The following is a 25,407-nucleotide window of genomic DNA, read 5'->3' as shown; positions in this document are numbered from 1 at the left end:
TGTGGTAGAGGGTCATTGGCCTACATCAGCCAGGCTGTGTTTTGCTCATTGTGTGGTACTGATGAGTTCATTAACCTTAACTAACTACTCTGTACCTCAGGCTCTAACTTAGAAAACAGGGGGCAATGTAGAAATTCTTTCTATGTCACAGGAATTTTGGGTACATGACAGATAAATCAGTAGCTATGTCTTGATGGTCTACTGTATGCAAGACATTGTGCTAGGTAAGCAGTAAGAGGGAATATCCATAAGTACTGATTTAGATACACCACTCCCACCCTCCCCTCCCCCCCACCCCCAACTAGGAATTCATACAACCAACTGGGAAAACAAAGCAGAAGCTCCTTAACAATGTAACACCATAGTGTGGGAGACATCATCTGGTAGGTTAGATATACTGCCAAATAAAGGAGGGCGATCAGTGGTCCTCAGGGTTGTATCTCTAGAGCAGCCTTGGGCAAACTACTGCCCGCTGGCCGGATCAGGCCCCTTTGAAATGAATAAAACTAAAAAAAAAAAAAAAAAAAAGACCATACCCTTTTATGTAATGATGTTTACTTTGAATTTATATTAGTTCACACAAACACTCCATCCATGCTTTTGTTCTGGCCCTCCAGTCCAGTTTAAGAGCCCATTGTGGCCCTCGAGTCAAAAAAGTTTGCCCACCCCTGCGCTAGAGCCTCACAGTAATTCCCATCTCTGGAAAGGACAGCCGGATGGCTGGTCTGCATACACGTGGGGAGTTAGTGATGGAACTGTCTGATCCTCAGAGGAATTGTGGGGCTTGAGTGAGGAATACAGAGGGGTGAGTAGGCCTGGCCTGCATCCCACTGGTATAGATAAGAAGCTCCAGAATCAGAGGGGAGAAAATGTGCAGGTTTGGGAGGTCAGGGACCTCTGGTTAAATAGGAACTTGAAGTAGGTATCAAAAGTGGCTAGGTTTGCCCTAGCTGGTTTGGCTCAGTGAATAGAGCTGCAGATTGAAGGGTCCCAGGTTCAATTCCAGTCAAGGGCACATGCCAGGGATGCAGGCTCAATCCCCAGTAGGGGGCATGCAAGAGGCAGTCAGTCAATGATTCTCTTTCATCATTGATGTTTCTATCTCTCTGAAATCAATAAAAATATATATTTTAAAAAGTAGCTAGGTTTGATCTGATGGTACTCTGAGAAGGGGTGAAAATCTCTGACAATACATAAGGTCTTTTTAAAAATTGACTTGGAAAAAAGAATGCAGCAAGCATAGCAAAGAATTTTTTATGAGGGATGAGCATAGTCTCTCCATTCAAGAAGACAAACTGTTGTTATCTTCCAGTTCCCATCCATAAGCATATAGTTTTACACAATTGATTACATTGTTTTTAAAATTCACGTACCTCAGGGATGAATGCTTTTTATTTTACTGAATTTGGTGAACATCTCAGAAGTAATTTAACATTTTGTTACTTGCATATACACCTAATTACACATTTAATACATGGCATTTCTATGGTAAATTCAAACAAAAGAGAAATTGGAAAAGTTAGAAATGAAAACTCATCTACTCCCCTAACAATCCAACTGCTTGGTTACTACTGTCATTTGTAAATGGCTCTTGTTTGAGTTTATTGACATGTCATGTGTTTTGTTTTGTTTTAATATATATTTTTATTGATTTTAGAGAGGAAGGAAGAGGGAGAGAGAGATAGAAACATCAATGATGAGAGAGAATCACTGATCAGCTGCCTCCTGCATGCCCCCCACTGGGGATCAAGCTCAAAACCTTGACCTGACCAGACCAAACCTGGGACCCTTTGGTCCGCAAGTTGACGGTCTGTCCACTGAGCCAAACTGGCTAGGGCATGACATGTCATGTGTTTAAAAAAAATAAATTTGTATGTGTGTTGTATATGCACTAACATTGCGTAATGAATACCACGTGCCCTTATATTTGATGTCGTTATCCTGCCAATGACTCTATGAGATAGTTGCTTTTATTATTGCTAGTTTACAAAGGAAGAAGCTGACACCTAGAATTGTGTATGTATATCTACACTAATAAAAGAGAAAAATGGTAATTGGCATATGGCACTACCGTTTTCATTGGCTAATCAGGGCTATATGCAAATTAACTGCCAACTAAAATTGGCAGTTAACTGCCAACAAGATGGCGGTTAATTTGCATATGTAGGCACAATGCAGGGAGGCGAAAGGGAAAGCAGGAAGAAGCCCCCTGCCACTGACAGTGATTGGAAACCCAGGGGGCAGCTAAGAGCTGGGGGGCAGGGCAAAGGCGGCCGTGGGGCCGCCTTTGCCCTGCCCCCCAGCCATGATGGGAGAATCAGGCGCCTTTGCCGCCCTGGCCAGTGATAGCAGGAAGTAGGGGTGGAGCCAGCGATGGGAGCTGGCACGGTCGAAGCTGGCAGTCCCAGGAGCTAGGGGTCCCTTGCCTGTGCCTAAAGCGGAGCCCACAATCGCGGGGCCGCTGCAGCTGCAGGTCCCCGCTGCCCGGGCAAGACGCCCAGGCCAGAGGCGTTAGGCCTGGGCAGGGGTGGAGACTGCAACCGCGGGGACCTGGGGGGGCGGAGCTGGGGATTGGGGGGATATGATGATCCCCTTGCCCAGGCCTGAAGCCTGGGTCAGAGGTGTCAGGCTTGGGCGGGGGGTGGAGCAAGCGATCAGAGGGAGATGGGGGTCCCCTGCCCAGGCATGATTCCTGCGCCAGAGGCATCAGGCCTGGGCTGGGGGCAGAACCAGTGATGGGGGGATATGAGGGTCCCCTGCCCAGGCCTGACACCTCTGTCAGAGGCGTCAGGCCTGGGCAAGGGGCCGATCCTGCGATTGGAGGGTGATGGGGGTCAACGCCTGAGGGCTCCCAGTATGTGAGAGGGGGCAGGCTGGGCTGAGGGACACCCCCCCCCCCCGCCACACACCCAGTGCACGAATTTCGTGCACCAGGCCCCTAGTTTTTAAATAAAAATGGGATGATACTATGCAGATAATTTGACTTTTTCTGAAGGACAATATAAGCCACCTGTATAACCAGCACACAGATTTCACAGTAGAACATTACCTGGGCCAGTAACCTCTGGCCTATCCCCTCCCAGTCACTACCTGTTCCTTCCACCAGCCTAACAGCTAACTGCACAGATCAAATTTGCCTGTAAATAGAATCATTCAGCACATATTCTTTGTTCCATGGCTGCTTTTATGTAACATTATGTTTGTGAGATTCATTCGTGTGGTGGCGTGTAGCAGGAGTTCATTAGTTTTCATTGCTGTGCATCATCACATGATGTACCAGTTCATTCATTCTAATGGCGGGCACTTGGATTGCTCCCAGTTTCTGGCCATTATAAAAAGTGCTGCTGACAATGCCTGTTGTTTGGCACTTTGCTTTTTCTCCCCATTCAATGTCATGGATGCATCCTTCCAATGTCATACGTACAGACTTACTTCATTATTTTTTAGTATCTCATACAAACAGTTGCATAGCTATACCATAATTCATTGAGTCATTCTCAACTTTTGTTTTATTTTATTTATCTTTATTGTTGAAAGTACTACAGATGTTCCCCTCCCCTCCATTAGCCATTTTCAACTTTAAGTTACTTCTAAGTTTCACTATTGCATATCTTCATGCACTTTTAAAATATTTCTGTAAGATAGGGAACTAAGATTAGAATTTATATGTTAAAGTGTATGTACATTTTAAATTGTGGTAGATTAAAGAATTCCTTTCCAAATATATTATTGTATCAAAATACTGAATTATATTTGCACTCTTAATAACAGTTTCTTTTTGCAAATCTTCCGCTATTTATAATTTTTTAAACATTGCCAACTTCACTGGCAATGACTTTTTAAAAATTTTCCTAATTACCAGAACTTGAGGGCCTTTTAATCATTTTATTGGCTATTTTAAATCTTTGAATTGGCCTTTTCATGGCCAAACCATTTTTTTTCTATCATATTTTCTTTTTGTTGATATGTAGCAATTATTCTGGCTGTTAATCAAAATTTTGGAATATAATGGTTAGTAACATTTTTCTGTTATAGCTGTTGCAAAAATCCCTCCAAGTTTGTGTTGTTGTTTTTTGTGGTTAAAATATACATATCATAAAGTTTACCACTTTAACTTTTTTAAATGTACAATTCAGTGGCATTAAGAACATTCACACTGTTGTGCAACTATCACTTACATTCACCTCAAGAACTTTTTTCATCTTGCAAAACTGAAACTTTGTACCCATTAAACAATGTCTCCCCATTCCTCCCACCCCCAAGCCCCTGACAACCACCATTTTACTTTCTATCCCTATGAATTTGACTACTCTAGGTAAGTTATATGAGTGGAATCATACTATATTTGTCCTTTTATGACCGGCTTATTTCATGTAGCATAATGTCTTCCAGGTTCATTCCTATTCCTATGGTAGTACATATCAGAACTTTCTTATTTTTTATACGTTCAGTAATATTTTATTGTATGTATATACTACATTTTGTTAATCCATTCATCAATGGATACCTGGATTTCTTCCAGTTTTGGCTTTTGTGAATAATGCTGCTAAGAACATAGGTATACAAATATCTCTTTGAGTCCATGTTTGTTTGTTTTTTAAATTATAGGTGGCATACAATATTAGTTTCAGGTGTACAACATAGTGATTTGACACTTGCATATTTTACTATGTGATCACCACAATAAGTCTAGTAACCAGTTGTCACCATGCAAAGTTATTGCAATATTATTGATTATATTCCCTGTGCTATACACTCACAATGGCTTTTTTACTTTATAGCTGGAAGTTTATACCTCTTATTCCCCTTTACCATCTTCACTTATTCCCCAATCTTGATCTTTTTTTGTTCAGGCACAGTTGGCTACCCTATAGGTAAAGAGGGAGGTTCATAGAAAAAAGAGACTCCCATAGGGTGGTCGGAAGGTATGGCTCAAATTAGAAACCACAATCATAAGTACTTTTAGGTTAATTACAATCAATTATTATCTATTGAGCCTAATTATTCCAGTTTGATAAATTCTGGGAGTAATCAAACTTGGAAACTGTGTAATGCCTGAAGTTTATCAAAACATTGTAAAATATATTCTTAATTTAGTCTCCAAAAGTTCCTGTTGAGATCCAAATGCTTATTAGTCTGGGCACTAGAATGGAACCGTCATGTATTCTAGTCTAAGCACGCTGTGACCTGGAACTGTTTATCGCTCTGAGCCTCAGTGTTCTTGCATGCTAATGAGGTCTTCTTGAAGACATTATGAGGATCAAATTCCGTAACCCATGTAGAGTGCATGGCCTGACCCTGGTACAAAATAAACACTCAGATGCTATTACCAGTAGGTAACATTTCCTTTGAATAAATAATTTAGCACAAACTAAATGATTTAAAATATTGGAGAGAGTTAAATCAGTCTTGAAAGATATTGGACTCATACGATGTAACCAATTTACCACAGTTGTCTTGGTTTTTAAGTATATGTGGGATATTGTACTAAAGTACTTTCTCAGTTATTTTTGGAGGAGCCCAAGTCAAAAGCCACAAGGATTTTGCTAGGCTGGCTTTCATGATAAGGTAATCTGTAGAAGGCCCAATAGGAGAAATGAATAGTGTCAAATGCTGAAGTGAATGAATGTCAAATAAGTGAACATTTTGTCCAATTATCTTATCAATAGGTGAAAATTTGGTTTCAGAACAGAAGGATGAAGTGGCGGAATTCCAAAGAAAAGGAAGTGCTTTCCAACAGGTGTGCCCAAGAAGTAGGCCTTCAGGAGGACCCCCTCTCGCGCTCCGCTCTGGGCTTCCCTTCTCCGTGTCCTTCCCTCTGGGACAGCTCCCAACAGCACTCGAGTCCCAGGTGGAGGGAGAATTTCCCAGAACCTCCAGAAAGACTAATCCAGGAGAGTTCGGGGGCACAGCCCCCAGAAGCCAATTCGCTGCGAGGTGCCTTATATTTGTGTCCTGAAGAAGAAGCTGGAGACAAGGGCATACTTACCGTCTGAATGGAAGCATTCCTCCACGTTAATTTAAAAGAACACTTAACTCATAATGTTTGGACTCTAAAGCCAACTAGCTTGTGCCTCATCAGTGCCTAAAACCTAACACCGTTGGAGTGATGCAGGAACTAACGCTTTAGGAAACTTTTTCCAGTGTTCTGTTATTTGGGTCTTAAGACTCAGACTTAATTTGTAAGTGGAATAGAATCTCCCAGAAAGTATGATGGAAGTGAAAAATGAGAGTGGTAGTTGGCTCAGTCTAAATATGTGTATATATATGATGTGTCTCTATGTGTATATGTATATAAATAGTCATTAAAATACATTAGTAGAAACACCAGTTCCTCTTTAAATACTGCATTGAGCAAATTCATCTCCTTTTACATGAAGAAAAACCAACCATTGACCAAATGTTATTAATTTTTAAACAATACTATAAAAGTTGGATTTTAGTCCAAATTTGTATATCATCAGAACATGTTTTTAAAATTTTTCTATTTTCTGATTTCATTCAGGAACCAGCTATAAATGAGTTTTAACAACTCAGCATTCCCAATCAAATGAACCACTGCTGGATACATACATTGAAAGTGTATGTTTAAAATTAATCCAACAAGCAAACTAGAAGAATTTCTGAATATACCTATTAGTATTCTTAATTTCCAAGTCTCTGGATTTTATCAAGCCATCAGTGAGGGAGGTACCCATTTAACCAGTGATTATCTTTTGAGCTCTTTTCTCTAAGGATTGGCCTTAATCAGGGTTTGCAAAGTAAAATGCCTCTAAGGGCCTGTCAGATTAAAAAAAAAGGGGGGGGGCATGACCCACCTAAAGATATTTGAGTTTTTTAAAACAGTGTGTTGGCCAAACAAACCATCTGTGCCAAGCTATTTGTGACCTCCAGCCAAGACTTCAAGAAGTGTCACAGTTTTTTAAATGTTCCAATTGGACTTCAGAACACAATATTGAAGGAATCTATAGTGATTTCTCTTTGCACTTCTATGTATAGACTTGATTTTTCCACCTAGGTGGTATACACTATATATATTAGGTTATTTTTATGTATTAACAAACACCATACAGATGTTTTATGTTTCTGAAGTACCCTGAAATAGTATTATTATAAAATTGCCTTTCTGGTAACGATTTGCTTAGTTAATCTAGAATTTTTATTCCAGGTCCAAGAAAAAATTATGTTTTACTCTGAAGGAAATGAGGCAGAGAAAAGGAAATGATATAGTTTGAACTAGGTTATTATTAATCTGCAGACAAAAAACAGTATTAGAAGTTCGTGATGTGGCATCTTTTTAGTGAGAAAGCTGCATAAAGAGAGTGGCTTCTAATTTGCTTATGTTTTTAACTATAGACTTGGAAGGTTTAGAAAAGAGTCTTTCGCTGTGCTGTACACCTGAAACTAATATAATGTTGAATACAGCTGTAATTGAAAAATAAAACAGTACAAGAAAAGAAAAGGTAATATTTCAGAAGATAATAGTTTTAGTCAGCATCAGGAAATTATTTTCTATGAATGGAATTTGAATTGGTGTGTGCTGGCTTGTGTCTTTATCACCAGATCTTTTATTTAAAAGTCATCTCAGAAGAAGCTTCTCAGTGCCTCTTTGCGGGAAGTAGAGGCAGCGATTTTCTGACAACAAAGTACATTTTTAAATTAAAATGCTCTTCATTTTTAAGTTATTAGTTTCAGGTGTACAACATAGTGATCAGACATTTATATAACTTACGAAGCAATCACCCTGAAAAATGATTTATAGTGTGGTTTCTTTTCTTTATTTGATGTTAACCTCATTTACATTTAATGGGTCCTTTCTATGTGCTTTGCCTTTAGGGTGGGTTAACTCATGACAATAACCTTATGAGTAGGCACTGTTACTATCAGGATTCCTGTTATCCAGACAGGGGCCTGAGGCAATGTGGTTAGGGTGCTTGCCCATGGTCATGAGGTTAATAATTGAAATTTGGACCCTGAAGTTTCAAATCTTGAAATCTTACCAACTACGAGGGGGTGCATACCTCTCTGGGATGCATTGTAAGATGTAACATTTTGAGGATTGTAGTGAAATTTATTTTAAAAATTCAGAACCACATTGTACTTTACAAGCTCTTATTTGGGGAATGGTTTTCCTTCAGTATTCTCTTCTCTATTCATTTTAAAGCATTGGTTCTCAACCTTCCTAATGCCGCGACCCTTTAATACAGTTCCTCATGGTGTGGTGACCCCCAATTTCATTGTTACAAATTGAACATAATTAAAGCATAGTGATTAATCACAAAACAATGTGCAATTATATATGTGTTTTCCAATGGTCTTAGGCCACCCCTGTGAAAGGGTCATTCGACCCCCAAAGGCGTCGCGACCCACAGGTTGAGAACCACTGCTCTATAGAGATTAACTCCATAGGAGCATAAAATGGAATTTTTTTTTAAACCTCTCATTGCTAATAAGTACTTATCTACAGTCCATTTCTATTGAGAATACTGGGAAAATCAAGTGAGAGAAACTGTCATGGCCATTGATTACCCATGTTTTAGAAGGAGGCTAATGGTACGTAAGTGATCTTCCCCCAGGTTTTACCCCATGCTCAGACTCGCAGAGGTTTCTTTTTGTAAGATTGGCTTGATATTTGAATATACAAATAAATCTTCTAATTGGTTTCCACTTTGGAATGTGTTAGGCTTAGGAAAAGTACTCTTTGGATTAATATATTAGGAATACCTAGGAAACACAAGCATATACACATGGTACACATACATATGCCCGCTATACCTTTAACTTGGCCTTCACTTACCTGAGTTGTGGGAAAGAACTGCAGAGCTTGATATTCTAATTGAACAAGGGTCTCCCTTCTCTCTTACCTTGTGCTCTGCTAGCCCTCCATTCGCCTACAGTGTACTTACAGGTGTATTTTCCTCTCTTATCTACATGCTATCCTTTTCTCCATGTGATCACACATTAGTGGATTTGTTGCTTCCCAGACAAATACTGCTGTAGTGAGCACCAGGACCATAGAAGCCTGGAGGCAAAAGTATTTAAAATTTTTTTAAGGAAATTGTCAAATGGATCTTAAGCAGATGAGAAGGACAAAATGGTGAGCACCATCCTCTAGCATCTATCAAGGGGACTACTTTATAAAGCTAAATATAAAGGGCTGGACGTCTGTGAGCAGATACGGAATGAACACTGGATGTGAAGACAGAGAACACCACAATTACTGATGTTTAAAAGGCAATTCTTTTCTCAGTAATGAGGTGGTTTGAGTGGGGAACCTAGTTATTTAGGCCAATGATTCTTAAACTTTAAAAATCCAGACGCATGAACAGGCCACACCTTCCAATCAATTTTGAGTATGTGCTCAGATTTGGACATATATTTCATACACACTCTTCAACATCCACACCTCCCTCTCTACCCCTGAGGATCATTATGCATATAATTTTTTCCACTTTTAAAATATAAAATCCAAACTAAATATGCTTGTCCAAACCATACATGTTCCTTCTGGCTTCCCTCATTCCCCATTCTGATGCATCCTTTTATTTTCTTTTTAAATTAAATTTATTGGGGATAACATTGGCTAATAACACTATAAAAGTTTTAGGTATACAATTCTATAATACATCATGTGTATGTTGAGGCATCCTTTTAAAATGTACATACTTCCCAGCGTGCTCCACCACTCATCCCTTGATGAGCAGTGATTTTATCAAGGCCTGCTAGCCTTTTTTTAAAAATTGATTTTATTGAAGTGACATTGGTTAATAACATATAGGTTTCAAGTATACAATTCTATAATATGTCATCTGTATCTGCTGGCCTTTTAATGCAACAAAGCTCATTACATTTTGTTCATAAGCTTTGTGTTAGATATTGCCTCTGCAGTCATCTGAAATCCACAAATATATTTTTTCTTTCTGGACTTCAACACTTATTGGGCATTGTCCTAGGCTCTCTGTAACCAAATGAGGGACAGCATGGTTCTTCCACTCAAGGAATTTATAATCTAGTCTCCTTGTCAAGCAACATTTGAACTGTTCCATGCCACGGGTAACTGGAACCAGTAAATTTGGGGCAAAAAATAATCTAACATCCTCCAAAACACCCATTTCTTCATTTACAGTGGTGGTGGTAGTCGTGATAGGGTTAAGTACTCCACTATTCAGAAAAATACAAGCTACTTTGCATTGCTGGAGTTCTATGCTATCCCTCTTCCATTCAGCTACGTTGGTCAAAAGAGGAGTCAGGAAGAGTCTGGGGGAAGAATTCAATAACTTTCTTTTGTTCATAGTGTACTCTACTGTCTAATTCTTTCTCTCTTCTCAGCCTCAGATCAACCTGTACTCATGGTGGGTGGGAAGAGTGAAGTAAAGGTAAATAACACAAGTAGGGGGATATAAGGATGATGAGTATTCTTGAATATACAAGGAAAGTTTTTCAGAATTAATTTATATATTTTATAAACCATTTCTGAAATAAACAACTTTGTTTAATACCACAATTAACTACCTTAAGGACATAGCAACTAGCCCCACAAAGATGGTTGTTAGCTTCCAGGTTTAGTTGGGTTCCATTACATTATTATTTTGGTTATAAAAGTTATACATGCCCATTATAAAGAAACACACCTGAAAATAGCTAACAAAGAAAAATGTATGTGTAATTCTGCCATTTGGAGATAATCAATTTAGCTCTATTGTGAAAAATTTTCACTTTTGAATGTATGCATATGTAAATATGTGTGTCTAAACAAATTGTCCTGCTTTTTTAAACTTAACTTTATACAGAGAACATTTTCCTATGCCATTAAAAATTCGTTGAAACTGTTTATAATCGTTGCGTAATATTCCATTGTTACTCCCTCACTTCTTGAGGTGGACCAGGGATGAGGTCAGGAAGTGGGAGGTCATGGAAAGAATGATCATGGGCTCCTGTACTATAAAATGTACTGAAGAATAACAATCCGATGCTTATTATTTCTTTTAACTCAATAAAATCTCAGCAAACATAAAACTATGAAAATTGAGGGAACTTGGGCTTATACTCTCAGTGGCGTTGAGTATCAAGGAGTACCAAACATACCAAATGGAGAGCCCCTTCCAAAAGATCACTGTAAAGTTTATCAAAACAGCCCATTAATTCAAAATCCAAGGGAGTGGACACACTTGGATTTCAGTACCTAGCCAGCAGCAAACATACTAATATAGGGTAATATTCTACCTCTCTTTAATTGTGCTTTACAGTCATTTTTAAAAATTTATCTTTATTGTTGACACCATTCACCAGGCTCCCACTCTCCCACCCCCCCATGCCTTCACTGCACTTTAGTCTGTGTCCATGGATGATGCATATCCTATATAATAAAGAACTAATATGCAAATGGTCATCACACCCTCACGCCCTCATGCCAGAACTGCTCAGACACTCAACACTGGGGAGAGAGGAATGGGGACCAGCCAGGCACAAATGAGCTTGCGAGAGAGGAATGGGGACCAGCCAGGCACAAATGAGATTGCGAGAGAGGAATGGGGACCAGCTAGGCTGTGGCCCAGGAGAGGGACAAGCCGCCCGCCCCACGGTCCTGGGTGCCAGCAGCTGCACTTGCACCTGTGGCCCGGGAGAGGGACAAGCTGCCCGCCTTGCAGTCCTGGGCACCTACGGCTGCAGTCTGGGCGAAGCCACCTGCCCACAGTCCCATGTGGCTGTGGCCGGTCCAGGCGAAGTTGGCCTGGGTCCTGGGTGCCTGCGGCCGGCCAGAGGGAGGGAATCCTGGGTCCTGGGTGCAGGGCGAGGCAGAGGCGGTTAGGGGCAGTCAGGCCAGCAGGGGAGCAGTTAGGGGCGATCAGGCAAGCAGGCAGAGAGGTTAGGGGTGATCAGGCAGGCAGGCAGGTAAGCAGTTAGGGGCCAGAGGTCCCGGATTGTGAGAGGCAGTTGGACATCCCCCGAGGGGTCCCAGATTGAAGAGGGTGCAGGCAGGGCTGAGGGGCCACCCCCCTGCACAAATTTCGTGCACCAGGCCTCTGGTATGTATATAAGTGCTTTGATTATTCTCTGCCTGCCCCCTTGATTTAGCTTTTCCAAGTATGTATTCTTGTCCACAACATGTGCAGAAGTCAAGCAAACTAATGGGCATGCCACCATTTGAAGATGGAGATGGTATGGCTGCTTTGCCTTTTTAGTCTAGACTCCCTCAGATGTCACATCTCTATGGATATTCTCTCAAAGTTGCTTGAACAACTTTTGAAATTATGGGGAGAGTTTTGGGGATCAGAACATTCCAACATTAAAAGGGAGCTTTTAATGTTATTTAAACACAAAGCAGAACCAACAAGTGCTTGATTCTAATCAAAAGCAGAAAAATCAGGCATGTCAAAGTCTAATAAAACATAGTGATATAATTAATTCATGATATATAGCTAATTCTATTAGTATGAGTTTTCATTGTAGTTTCCTAGGGCTGACATAACAGATTACCACAAACTGTGTGGCTGAAAACGACAGAAATGTATTTTTTCATATTTGTGGAGGTCAAAAGTCCAAATTTAAAATATTAGCCCAGCCATGGCCCCTCTGCAGACTTTAAGAAAGTGCCTCTTCCAGGTTTTGGTGGCTCTACAAGTTCTTTGGCTTGGGCTGTGTGACTCCAATCTCTACCTTTGACTTTATATGGTCTTCTTTCCTATGTATCTTGTCACAAATTTCCCTTTGCCTTTCTCTAAGATCACCTGTCATTGGATTTAAAGCTGAATCTAAGTCCAGGATGATCACACTCAAAATCCTTAACTTACTTGCATCTGCAAAGGCCCTTTTTTTTCAAATAAGGTCACAATCAGAGGTTCTGGGAGTTAGGATATGCACATACTTTTTTGGGAACTACTATTCAACCCATATAACTGTATTCTACAATATCATAGCAAAACATCTAGAATAAACAAAAACAAAACACTTCTGTTTGCATTCGCTGTAATGGAATTTGACTTATATTCCTTTGGCTTAAGCTTTTGTACAACCAAGCGATGTACTACTTGCAAGACTATTTGGAGCAGAGGAAGTTTTGTAAAAACTGCCTCCTTTTAGGATTTCTTTCTACACCGGGAAAATTTAAGAAAATAAAGGGCTAATTTTTTAAAGCTTTCACATGGATTCCAGATGTTGAACATTTAATCCAAGAAGGTGTTTCCTTATTATACAAATGTGGTGCACATCAAGAAATTGGCATTGTTTAATTTATGACTCACACGTGAGCCATTGTTTTTTGTGATATAGTTATTTTAACTGATTCATAAACTAAACAATGTCAATATTTTGGACACATACCATATTTGTATAATGAGGAAACACCTTCTTACATCAAATGGTCGACATCTGGGATCCATGTGGGAATTTCTTTGAAATTTTAAATAAAGACAAATTAGTATGGTATACATTTTCTCAGAGATGCAGTTAGTTGGTAATCAAAAGACCCAATGGACTTGGTACTACATTGTGGTTAAGCAAATAGGGATGTTGTTGATAGAAACATTTAATAATGCTTTTACAGAACTATTTTGGGGATGGGGTAAATGGAAGTGGGTGGTGAAACACAATATGAGCAATTTTGAATCAGGGATAAAAATAACTCAATTAATTGGAGTGTAAGTTATCAAAAACTTTCTGGAGGAAAATTGATAGCACACACAAGGTGGTAAATGAGCCTACTCCTTAACCAGACAATTCTGTTTACTGGAATTACCTTAAGGAAATAGAAATGTGCCCATAGTTTTATATAATAGGATGGTCATCATAACCTATTAGGCTTTACTTTTTTAAAGCAGTTTTAGGTTCACAGCAATATTTATGTGCTCTCTGTTCCACATACACACAGCCTCCCCCTCTAGCAACATCTAGCACCAAAGTGATATTTTTGTTAGAATTGAAGAACTTACAATGATACATCATTGTCACCTAAAGTTCATAGTTTACATTAGGGTTCACTTTTGCTGTTGTACATTCTATGGACTTTGAAAAATGTATAATGGCACGTATCCACCATGATAATATCAAACAGAGTAATTTCACTGCCCTAAAAGTTCTCTCATAGTTTTTTCTTGATAACAAGAGGAGATTGGTTAAATCAATTTTAGCAAATTTATATAATGAAGTCCTATGCAGCTATTGAAAATAATTTTGTAGATGAATGGTGAACTATAAAAATGGCCATGATTCATTGTTAAAGGTAAAATTAGGTCATTAAACAATATGTTAATAGCCAAAAATTGTGTATTTGTATGTGTGTGTGTGTGTGTGTATGTGTGTACAGGTTTAGAGGCAAGGCTATACACCCCTATATTAACTGTAGCTGTCTCTGAGTTGGGGTTAAAGATGATGTTTGCTTTCTTTTCCTTGTTCTTTATTTTGCAAAATAATCTGTAAATCATATTACTTTTAAAATTAAAAGCCAGACATTTTGACATGGTTGTCTCACAGGCATCTCAGATTCAAATGAGCTCTTCTGTCTTTTTTTTTTCCTTTCCCCCCAGGCTTATAAATATCACCTCAGAATACAATAACTGTGCTTGGTGGCCTTTTATGTAGCCTCTTAACAACTTGGTTCTTCATATGTGATATGATTTTTGTTAGATTACTCCTACGATACCTTTCAGAATAAATTCTTAATTATAATGGTGAACTCTCCTAGAGCTTAGTCAGAACAGCTATTCCTATTTCTAGACCACAGGGCCGTTAGAGCTTAACTCCTTAGATGAGCAATTGTGTAGAAGGGAAAGAATGCCTTAACCCCTGGAGCCATTTTTCCTAGAATCTAGGACCATGTGGTTCCAAGGCCCATTGCAGGTAGGTGGGACTCGTGTTTAAATCGCTATCAGTTTAGGTATTGTTTTTCTTGATGCCAATTCACATTGTATTTTCAATTCTTCCTGAATTTATTATGTCTGTTCTTCCTTTTTAATGTACACCTCAAATCCCTTCCATTTTTCTGTTTACCTTTTAATAAACAGTTCATATACAGCACAATATTCAGATGCTATATTATAGAATTGTACAACTGAAACCTGTAAAATTGTATTAACTCATGTCATCCTAATAAATTCAATAAAATTTTTGCAATAGAAATTGGGTACAAGAAGTTAAGTATGAGCTCTTATTTCACCTCAAATATTCACTAGTAGTTCCTTCTTTCAATAAATTGCAAAATAAGACAACCAGTTGCAGCAACATGGGAGTCAGCTGGACACTTTCCTCCTCGCTCCCCTCTTGTGTAATTACAGCAGGTCCTTGAATAACTCATTTCATTCAATATCCTTTGTGTTGTAACACTGAAAAGAAAACAAATGCTTCCTGGACAGTCCCAGGGCCACTCTTTGTGTGGAATTTGCAGGTTCCTCCACATCTGTGGGTTTCCTCTGGGGACTCCAGGTTCCTCCCACATCCCCAAAATGCGCTCCATTAGGTGAATTGAGGTATCTACATTGTCCCATTCTGAGTGTGTGCGGTCAGTGAAGGGGTCATGAAGATTCTGAGACTCCTGGGTTAAGCAATAAGATGAACAATGAAGGCACCACTAACGTGGTGAAGTGTGAGGAAGGAGTTTGAATTAGAAATATAATTTTGGACTCGTTAAACTGATCAGTCACTCAGCTGTACGTTGGTGAAAATGGGTAAGGGTATCTGGGCTTGAGATAATCCATATTGAAGGAATTGATTTGGGAGCCACCTCAAACTATTTTAAAATTATTGAGCTGGACTGAATAATAAAAGGTGTAGAGAGGAAAGAGGAGAAGAGGGCCCTGGGGTGACTCTGAGGAACACCAACAAACTGAGTTTGCAAAAGAGAGTGGGAAGGAATAAGCGGTGAGGTAAGAGGAAAAGCAATGTGTTGTGTCAGGAAGTGAAGAGAAGATTATTACAAGAATGAGAAGGTTAAATGCCCCCCTGGAGTGCTGCTGAGAGGTAAGATAGAACAGAGAAAAGTTCTTCGAATTTGACAAAAGCAGCCTTAACTGGAATGGTAGGGAGTGAAAACGAGACTGTAAAGGGTTGAAGAGAGAATAAAAAGTGTGAAAGCAGACAGAGTTAAGTATAGAAAAAATCTGAAGCAATTTTGTTGTGAAGGGAAGTGGGGGGAGAGACTGTGAACCTGAAGGGGTTTATCCAATGAAGTGAGTTTCTTTCTTTCTTTCTTTCTTTCTTTCTTTCTTTCTTTCTTTCTTTCTTTCTTTCTTTCTTCTTCCTTCCTTCCTTCCTTCCTTCCTTCCTTCCTTCCTTCCTTCCTTCCTTCCTTCCTTCCTTCCTTCCTTCCTTCCTTCCTCCTTCCCTCCCTCCCTCCCTCCCTCCTTCCCTCCTTCTTTCTTTCTTTCTTCTTTCTTTCTTTCTTTCTTTCTTTCTTTCTTTCTTTCTTTCTTTCTTTCTTTCTTTCTTTCTTTCTTTCTTTCTTCTTTCTTTCTTCCTTCCTTCCTTCCTTCCTTCCTTCCTTCCTTCCTTCCTTCCTTCCTTCCTTCCTTCCTTCCTTTCTTTCTTTCTTTCTTTCTTTCTTTCTTTCTTTCTTTCTTTCTTTCTTTCTTTCTTTCTTTCTTTCTTCTTTCTTTCTTTCTTTCTTTCTTTCTTTCTTTCTTTCTTTCTTTCTTTCTTTCTTTCTTTCAAGTTGGTGCTACTAGAGAATAAGAGGATAACAGTGGAGTGATTTAATTGAGAGGGAATGATGACAATGCAGAAAAGGAGAGAAGGAGCCAGCCTTGATGACAAAGAGGGATTGGATGAGGAGCTAGATGTGGAGGGGAGTCTTCCTTTAGGACAGTGGTTCTCAACATTCTGGCCCTTTAAATACAGTTTCTTATGTTGTGACCCAACCATAAAATTATTTTCGTTGCTACTTCATAACTGTAATGTTGCTACTGTTATGAATTGTAATGTAAATATCTGATATGCAGGATGATCTTGGGTGACCCCTGTGAAAGGGTCGTTCGACCGCCAAAGGGGTTGCGACCCACAGGTTGAGAACCGCTGCTTTAGGAGGAGAGGGTACTTTCTCTGTTAGACTCTTAGAGAAGGGCAGTGCAGAGGCAAGTCTGTTTGTAGGTAGAGAGCAAGAAGAGTCTTTCCCCATTTATGGCTTCTCACTGAAGTATGAGGCAAAGTCATCTGCTGAGAATGAAAGTGAAGGATGAGAAAGGGTGTGGAAGGTTAGAGAGAAAAGAAGAGAAAATGAAAGAGGAATGGGAAAATGAATCTATCAGACTAAGATTTCTGGGTCTTTTAGAATACCCATTTCTGGTCTATGATATGAATTTACAGTGAAACAAATAAATTTACATATATAATTTTTCTCTACTAATTTTCAGATGCCAGATTAACAATCATGGTTTAGCCAGGAGAGTAGTATGGAGGGATAAAAGAGTAAGAGAGCTCAGGGTCTTTGGAAAGCATGTAATTCTGATGGTGGACCATGGGATTTGGCTAGACGAGGAAAAGGATGAGGCAGGCAAGGGCTAGTTGTGAGAAAGTGCTGGGGTCAGTGTAGTGGGCGTGTTGGTGAAGGTGGAGGTTTGTAGCTGTGGGGATTCATGAACAAGGGATCCAGTGATTGGAAAGTGTAATATTTGAAATTAAGGTTTTAGAAGTGATGTTGTTTCTAGTACTGATGAAGTCTAGGATCAGACCATGGGGATGGATGGCTGACAGGATGGAGAGAAAGGTCATGGTGATAAAGAGGTGAAGGAACTGGAAGACTTCCCATTGCTTTTAGGGTGAGGCTGAAATTCTTTATTAGGGTGCACACAGATCTTTGTGAAAAGGCTTCTACTTAATTCTCAACCCAGCCTTATCATTCACCACCATCTCTTCACTCAAGACTGTTTTTTATTGCATCTTCCTCTTAATACTCTCACTGTTCCTTAGGTCTCTCTTTGCTTCTGTTCTTTCACTCTGCCTAGAACACTCAAACCTCATTGCACTCCACTTTCACTCCTCAGATATAGGCATTTAAAAAAATTTTCTAGGTATTATTTCACTCACTAATATGTACCTGAACATAACATTCTTGGTGAGACAGTCCTTTTTTTTTTCTTCTTTCAGATAGACTCTGTACTTCTTTTATAATTACAAGTGTGTTTCCACACTAATCTGTACAATAGTGATGTTTGAAAATCCTCAATGGAGGATATGTTTTTATTGATTTCAGAGACAGAGGAAGAGATAAAGAGAGAGAAACATTGTAGACATCCCAATCCAGGATTGAACCTGCAACCTAGGTATGTGCCCTGTCTGCAAATTGAACCCACAACCTTTTGGTGCACAGAATGATGCTCTAATTAAGTGAGCCACCCAGCCAGGGCTACAATAGTGGTTTTTAATATTTGTTTAGACTTGTTTATATCATAGTACATGCTCAAATATCAAAATTATTCCATTTGTATTTTGACAAGAATATTGGATGCAGAGTTCTATGTATTCACTCATTTATTTGTTTATGCATTCATTCATTCATTTATTCATTCTTTAACAAATATCTACAAAGTATGTACAATGTATGTGCCAGAAACTCTTTAAGGCACCTGAGATACATCAGTGAACAAAACAGACAGAAATCTCTTCCCTACGTTCTTACACTTTTGGGGAGGAAGGCAGATAATAAATAATGACTATAGCATATAAGTGAATTAGAAGTATGTAACACTGATAAAGGCTCTGGGGGAAAAAGTAATACAGGAGGGCCTGGGGTGGTTTTCTTCCATTGTAAATAAAGGGGTCATGGAAGGATTCACTAAGTAAATAGCATTTGAGCAAACACTTGAAGAAGGTGAGGAATTAGTCACGTAGGTATCAGAGAAGCATTTCAGGTGGTGGGGAGAGGAAGTGCAAGGATTCTAAGTGGGAAGACAGACTACAGAGACGGAGATGCTGGTAACTGGGAGCTTGTGTGCTCTGTTCAAAGGACAGCAGGGAGGCAGTGGAACTGGAGGGGTGCAGACAACAAAGAAAACAGTAAGAGGTGAAGTCAGATAGTAAGAGGTGCACTTCATTATCAGGATTTTGGCTTTTACTTTGAATGAGATGAGAGTGGGAACAGGGAAGTGACATGATGTGATTTACATTTTCAAAGGGTTACTGTGGCTGTGGGTTGAGAACACACTAAAAGGGAAAAGATAGGAACAGGAAAGTCAAAAGACTAGCATAACAATCCTCAGGGGAAATAATGATGGCTTAGACAATGGTATTGGGTGTGGTAGTACAGAGAAGTGATTGAATTCTGGATATAGTTTGAAGATAGAGCCAAATTAATTTTTTGACAGAACAAAAGTGGTCAGAGACAGAGGGGATAAAGACTACTCCACATTTTTAGACCTGGGCTCATAAAGGAATGAAATCAAGAAAGGGAAGTCTGTGAGTAAGTTAGGTTCTTGGGAGGGAGATCAGAAATCTTAAACATATTGAGTTTGTGGTTTTTTTTAATTAAAAAATTATTTATTTCTATTTTTTCCATATACCTTATTGTCCAGGAAACAGTATTACATACATATCTGAAATAATACACAGTTACACTCTGCTTAAAGGCAAAGCAGCACAGGTAAAGCTGATCAGCTGTCCAGAGTTCTCAACCTTTGGGATCTTGGTTTTTAGTTTTACATCAATTCTTAAAAGTCAGGAATGTCATCTCCAAAAAATGTTAAGCGGTTTGCAAAAAGTAATCACTCTGTTAAGTATTATATTTGTATAAATGGAATATATTTTCTTTAATACATGAAAAACTGAGAAGAGAATGCCATTTAACGTCATTGGTATGACAGTATAGGATCAGGAAAAAATACTGTGATAAGCTTGCCTCTATGATACCAAGAAGATATTCTAGTCTGAGCTTAATATGCTTCCCATGTTTTCTACTAGATGCTTCTTTCCTGCTACTTTTCATCCTTTTACATATTTTATATCAGAGGTTTGGTACAACTTTTAAAACTTTATTAACAGGTGCAAATCTAGTATCCAGAGATTTCTTCTCAAAAGGCACTCTAATTCATCAGATAGCCCAGCAGTTTCATTCTCATGAACATTCTAGCCATGAGAAGACGTAATAGGGCACAGATGAATCCAGTGAGTAGAAGAAGAAATCTACTGAGTTTTGGAATGTTTGGTGCATTGGATCAGTCTAGGATTATGAAACCTAAACTCCCATTGTGAACAGAAAGTTGGATGTGAGTCCTTCCATAATATATTGTCCATTTACTCTCTAGGCCAAAAAAGCCACTGGTCTCTGGAGGTTCAATAATAACATCATAAATTATTCTTCCAGTGATCAGAAAGTAAGACACCACCAATAGAGCATACACCGTCATGGCAGAGGGCATGTGCCCTAGAGTGGCTTCTTCAGCTTCAGGTTGGGGCATTCGAGCACTAAGAATGGGACTTGGTACAAAGTCTCCATATTGGTGGTGGCAAGGCGAGTTCATGTTGTTAATGTGTTCTTCAAGTGAAGATGTTCAGTAGGTAATTGGATATACAAACTTAGACTTCAGGAGAGAGGCCTGGCTAGAGACATACATTTAGGAGTCATTTTCATATAGACAGCGTTTAAGCCCTGAGACTGGATAAGGACGTCAAGGGAGTGAGTATGGGAAGAGAAGAGAAGAGAAGAGAAGAGAAGAGAAGAGAAGAGAAGAGAAGAGAAGAGAAGAGAAGAGAAGAGAAGAGAAGGGAAGAGAAGAGAAGGGAAGAGAAGAGAAGAGGACCAAGGGCTAAGCCCTGAGGTCTGAGAGAAGATGAGTAACCAGGAAGAAACTGAAAAGGACCAAGCATTGGGGTAGGAGGAAAACCAAGTGCATGGGTGTCCTAGAGGCTAATGAAGAAGGAGAAAGTGATAAACTGGATTGGTGCTAACACCAGCATAGTAAGATGGGAAATCATAAAAGACCATTGGATTTAGCCATGGAAATCTCGACAAGAACAGTTTCAGTGGAATGATGGATGTGAAAGCTGGACTAGAATAGGTTGAGAGTACCAGATTAGAGGTGTTGGGAGACTGTAGTTATAAGCATGGAGGAGTATTTGCAGGAGAGGAGGGGTCATGCTAATGGGAATGTGAATAGGAATGATGCATCAGAATGAAACAGGAGAGAAAGGACTGTTAACAAAAAGAGGATGGGGGAAGATGGGGTCCAGGGCACAAGGGCACAGACTGGCTTTGCATTGACGCACAGACAGTCCATCAATAATAAACATGGGAATGCAGAGTATGGGTGCAGAGGTCAAGTGGTTCGATGTGGTAGAGGGAGTCTGGAGAAATTCATACTGCTTACAATGTTTCAGTGAAGTAGGAAGGAAGTCAATTGAGAGAGCAGATAGGAAGAAGTTAGAAGTTTACATAGGGGAGTTGGTGTAAAATATTTTATTAGAGAGTGTATCGGATGGACAGAGTTTGAAATATATACCATGTACATTAGATAGAGCTTGATACATTATTACCAAATCTTTGTGTACTTATTAATTTAGGGTTTGTTTGATCCAATTACTGAGAATGTTATGACAAAAATCTCACTGCAACAGGATTTGTCAAGTTGCTATATAGTTCTGTCAAATCTTGCTTCACATATTTTGAAGTTATTTTATTAGTACATGTAAATTTAGATTTGTATTCCCAGTGAATCAAACCTTTTGTCATGTAGCAAACCTCTTTAGCTCTGTTGTTGTGATTGTACTTGGAGTCCCTTTTGTTATATCAACTCTTCGTAGAGTAGTATTTCAGACTTATATTTTTAACCTTTTTATGTTCTTATGTTTTAGGGGTCTCCTGAAATAGTGTGTAGCTAAATGTTTGTTTTAATACAGTCTGCGTGGGGTAGGCATAGGCAAGAAAGGTGTGTGTGTGGGGAGGGGGCACAAGAGAGATTGTATTTCAACAGAATTAGATTTGGAAAAGAAAAAGAAAAAAGGAAAAGATGTGGAAAAGAATATCAAGGACAGTCGGTGGTGGGTTTTGAAAGGAAGAGGAAAGTAGGTTAAAGCCATGGATTAGTTGGCTAAAGGAAAGCAGAGCCTAAGAACTATCTCATAGCCCACAAGCGTTCCAGTGGAGGTGATGAGGATACTTGAGATGTTATATGCCTTCAAGATCACCTGTGACTTTCACATGGGGCCGAACCTACAGGGAGCAAAGAATGAACCGACTGCCAATGAGTCCAAATTAATGGTGTGGCATAGACTTACTGGGCTCTGTTCTTCTTGAGCTGGATCTCAGAGGCAACAGGCTTCCAGCAGACAGGCAGAGAAAATCAGAACTTTGGGAGGGAGTGATTGCAGGAATATTTCACACTATGGGCCTTTTAATTAAGAATAAGCCCTCACAGATGCTGTTGGTTTCACAGTGCAGTTATCCAATCATCAGCCAAGTATGTATGGATTACACAAGTCAGGCACTGGTTGTTTGGTGGGGAATCAAAACAAGATGAACAACAAACCTTAACAAACCTAGAAGGTTTATAACTCCCTGACTTTAAACACAATCCTTAGACTTTCTGAAGCCATCAACAATTGGGAGATCTTAGTCAAAGATTTTTAGAAAAACAGATCTTTAGGTTATTGCAATTCTCAGAGGGGAGGATGGGATAGGGACACCCATGGATCTGCCTGCACAAGAATAACAGCAATCAATGTGTTTCATTTTGGGGGGAATCCCAAAGGCCAGACCAGTGTGCTTACCTGTGGGGTACACTGGGGAGGTGATTAGGACTCTTGTTCTACACACTAAAGCAGTAGCTCTTAAGCTGTTTGAGAATCTGATAAAAACAGTGGAGCCTCTCTCTACATGAGTGGTTTTCCAGGGACATTTGTAATATTTGGAGACATTTTTGATAGTCATGGTTGGGGCTATGCTAGTGGTATCTCATGGGTAGAGGTCAGAGATAATGCCAAATACCCTACATTACATAGGACAGCTCCCACAATGAAGAATTATCTGGCCCGAAATGTCAATACTGCCAAGATTGAGACACTGTTTTCTGGAAAAATACATGTCTGTACATACAAAACTTTGAGCACAATTCCAGGGACTTTCTGAATCTCATTAATAGACCTACTCTGAGTCAGTTGACCTCAGGACAAAACTATCCACTGGAAAGTTCTATGGACAGTCGACCCTTGAGGAACATGGGTTTGAACTGTGTTGGTCCACTTATATGCAGATTTTTTTTCAACAAATACGTACAGTACTACAAATGTATTTTTTTTCTTTCTTATAATTTTCTTAATTACATTTTATTTTCTCTGGCTTACTTTATTGTAAGGATACAGTATATGATACATATAACATGCAAAATATGTGTTAACTGACTGTTCATGTTATCAGTAAGCATCTGGTCAGCAATAGTCTGTAAGTAGCTAGGTTTTTGTGGAGTCAAAAGTTACATGAACATTTTCAAGGGTCAACTGCAGCCCCATATCAGGAAGAAAGATAGACTTCTCTGAACTTTATTTCAGACAACTGAATTAAATTTTAGAACAGTATCAAAATGTGTCTTATGGTTTACATTCTTTGAAATAAAACACACATTTTTACAAAAACTTTCTACTTTATTTTCAAATCAATGTATATTTTAAGTCAAACGATGCAGATGTTTTTTATTCATATACTAGTACATCAAGATGTTATTTTGTATGGTTAGCAACGTTGGGCAACCCTTCTTTTTAGTAAGTCTCCAAAGGGTCATTTAATTTTTAAAGGTGGGAGGTCATATTTTTCCATTAGTAAATTGACTAACAGGGTTCAAATCTTGTTCAAGTACACAGTCCCATTAGGATCTGGAGAAAACGAGTAATCTCTTCCTTATTTAATCATGCTTATCCAATATGTAAGTGCTTGGGATATGACTTAAGTGATGACTAAATGGATTTTTGTTCTATATATTGCCAATAAAGTTTAGGCTTTAAGCTTCTTTGTAATTTTTGCCTCATTACAACAGTTAAAAATCCCAGAAAATGGTGTAAAGTTCTTTGGTGAACAAGTATGCTAATAATTTTCATAAAAATCTCACTATTTGAGATTTATAAAACTTGCTGTTGCAGTCTAGGGATTCATTAAAAAGCTGATTATATCAGCCTGCATATAAGTTAAAAAGCACATTTTATTGATCATTCAATAATATGCTCTGACTTCAGAAATGTTTTATTAAATACATGCTTTACTTTCATTGTATGGGATTGAAAAGCAGACAAGTTTAAGAAAAAGGCACTCCAAATCATTGAGCAACCTTTAAATTTTTAATGCCATTGAACAACATAAAAGCCACTCCTTGTGCTTTTAACTTTAATTTGTATGTGTTTTTGGTTGAACATGAAGGCATATTATTTGTAGCACTTTCCCTTCTGAACATGGAGCTTAAAAGCCCTGACCGGTTTGGCTCAGTGAATATGGAGCTTAAAATGCTGGGAATGATGATTATGAACGCAGTTAAAATGTTCATTCATTATATTAGTGCTTGAGAAGTGAAAATGGAATACTTGAGAAGGCAATTGTTTGGGTTTTCATTCATTTAGTCATTCATTCAACAACTATTTATTTACTCTAATAAATAAATTCTTAGATTATGCTAATCTAAGAATCTGGGGTAATATAAAATGAATTGAACAGGGATCATCTCCTCAGTCAATGAACTACTTGAGCTGGGAGATAGGATAGGCAATTAATTTACTCATTAATTTGACAAATGCTTATTGAGCACTTACTATGGTACAGCTCTAAGTTCCAGGAAGCTATCAGTGAATAAAACAGCCAGGATCCCTGCCTTTTCCCAAACTTACACTTGGTGAGGAAATATTGGGAAGATCAGACAACAGAATACTGTGAAGAAGGCTGTGAAGGAATATGAGCACTACTACTAAGAACAGCTCTTGTTGAGCATCTGCTATTTGCTAGATGCTGTGATAGGCTCATTTAATTCTCCAACATCCACTAAAGCAGGAGTTATACTTAATTTTACAAGTGAGTGAACTGAAGCTTAAAGGGACTAGGGTTGTAAGCTATATGTATTATTGACTGAATCGAAGAGAATTCTCTCTGATTATCTTCAGACTAAGATGCCTCTGCCTTATCACATAACAATTGAGGAGCTACCTGGCAGTGCTTTAGGAAGTCCAGTTTGGCAGTATATATAATATAAATAGCAAAAAGGGATGCAAGACAGTTGCAACCTCACTGCCTCCAAATGTTTTTCTTGATAGTGCTCTACAAGACAGTGTCTGATATCTATGGCACAAATACAATTTGCCTTCTGCATGTTGGCACATGAGTATAAATTTAACTTTACACTTTTTAAAAATGGTACCTTGTAGATACTTCTTTGAGAACATTGTCATCTTGAAAATTATAGAAAAGATCTGTGATCTTATCTGCCTATCATTTCTCATCATATCTGTTAACAAATC

At 38.9% G+C, this 25,407-nt stretch overlaps 1 protein-coding gene and 1 pseudogene across 1 annotated transcript in view; one reads left to right on the top strand and one right to left on the bottom strand.

Annotated features, from left to right (window-relative positions):
* The window catches only part of DBX2 (developing brain homeobox 2), a 43,623-nt gene extending 32,399 nt beyond the window's left edge, over positions 1 to 11,224 (top strand). Inside the window, exon 4 of the mRNA XM_059682639.1 lies at positions 5,670 to 11,224. Within this exon, the coding sequence (XP_059538622.1) occupies positions 5,670 to 5,996 (327 nt within the window). The 3' untranslated portion in view covers positions 5,997 to 11,224. The remainder of the gene's footprint in view (positions 1 to 5,669) is intronic.
* An 8,779-nt stretch (positions 11,225 to 20,003) lies between these two features.
* Positions 20,004 to 20,416, bottom strand: LOC132226524 (oligosaccharyltransferase complex subunit OSTC-like; annotated as a pseudogene).
* Between the last annotated feature and the right edge of the window lie 4,991 nt (positions 20,417 to 25,407).

The sequence above is a fragment of the Myotis daubentonii genome, chromosome 2 (assembly GCF_963259705.1).
Source record: "Myotis daubentonii chromosome 2, mMyoDau2.1, whole genome shotgun sequence".
In the NCBI taxonomy this organism is placed as follows: Eukaryota; Metazoa; Chordata; class Mammalia; order Chiroptera; family Vespertilionidae; genus Myotis; species Myotis daubentonii.
This window is presented reverse-complemented; position numbering and strand designations above follow the sequence as displayed.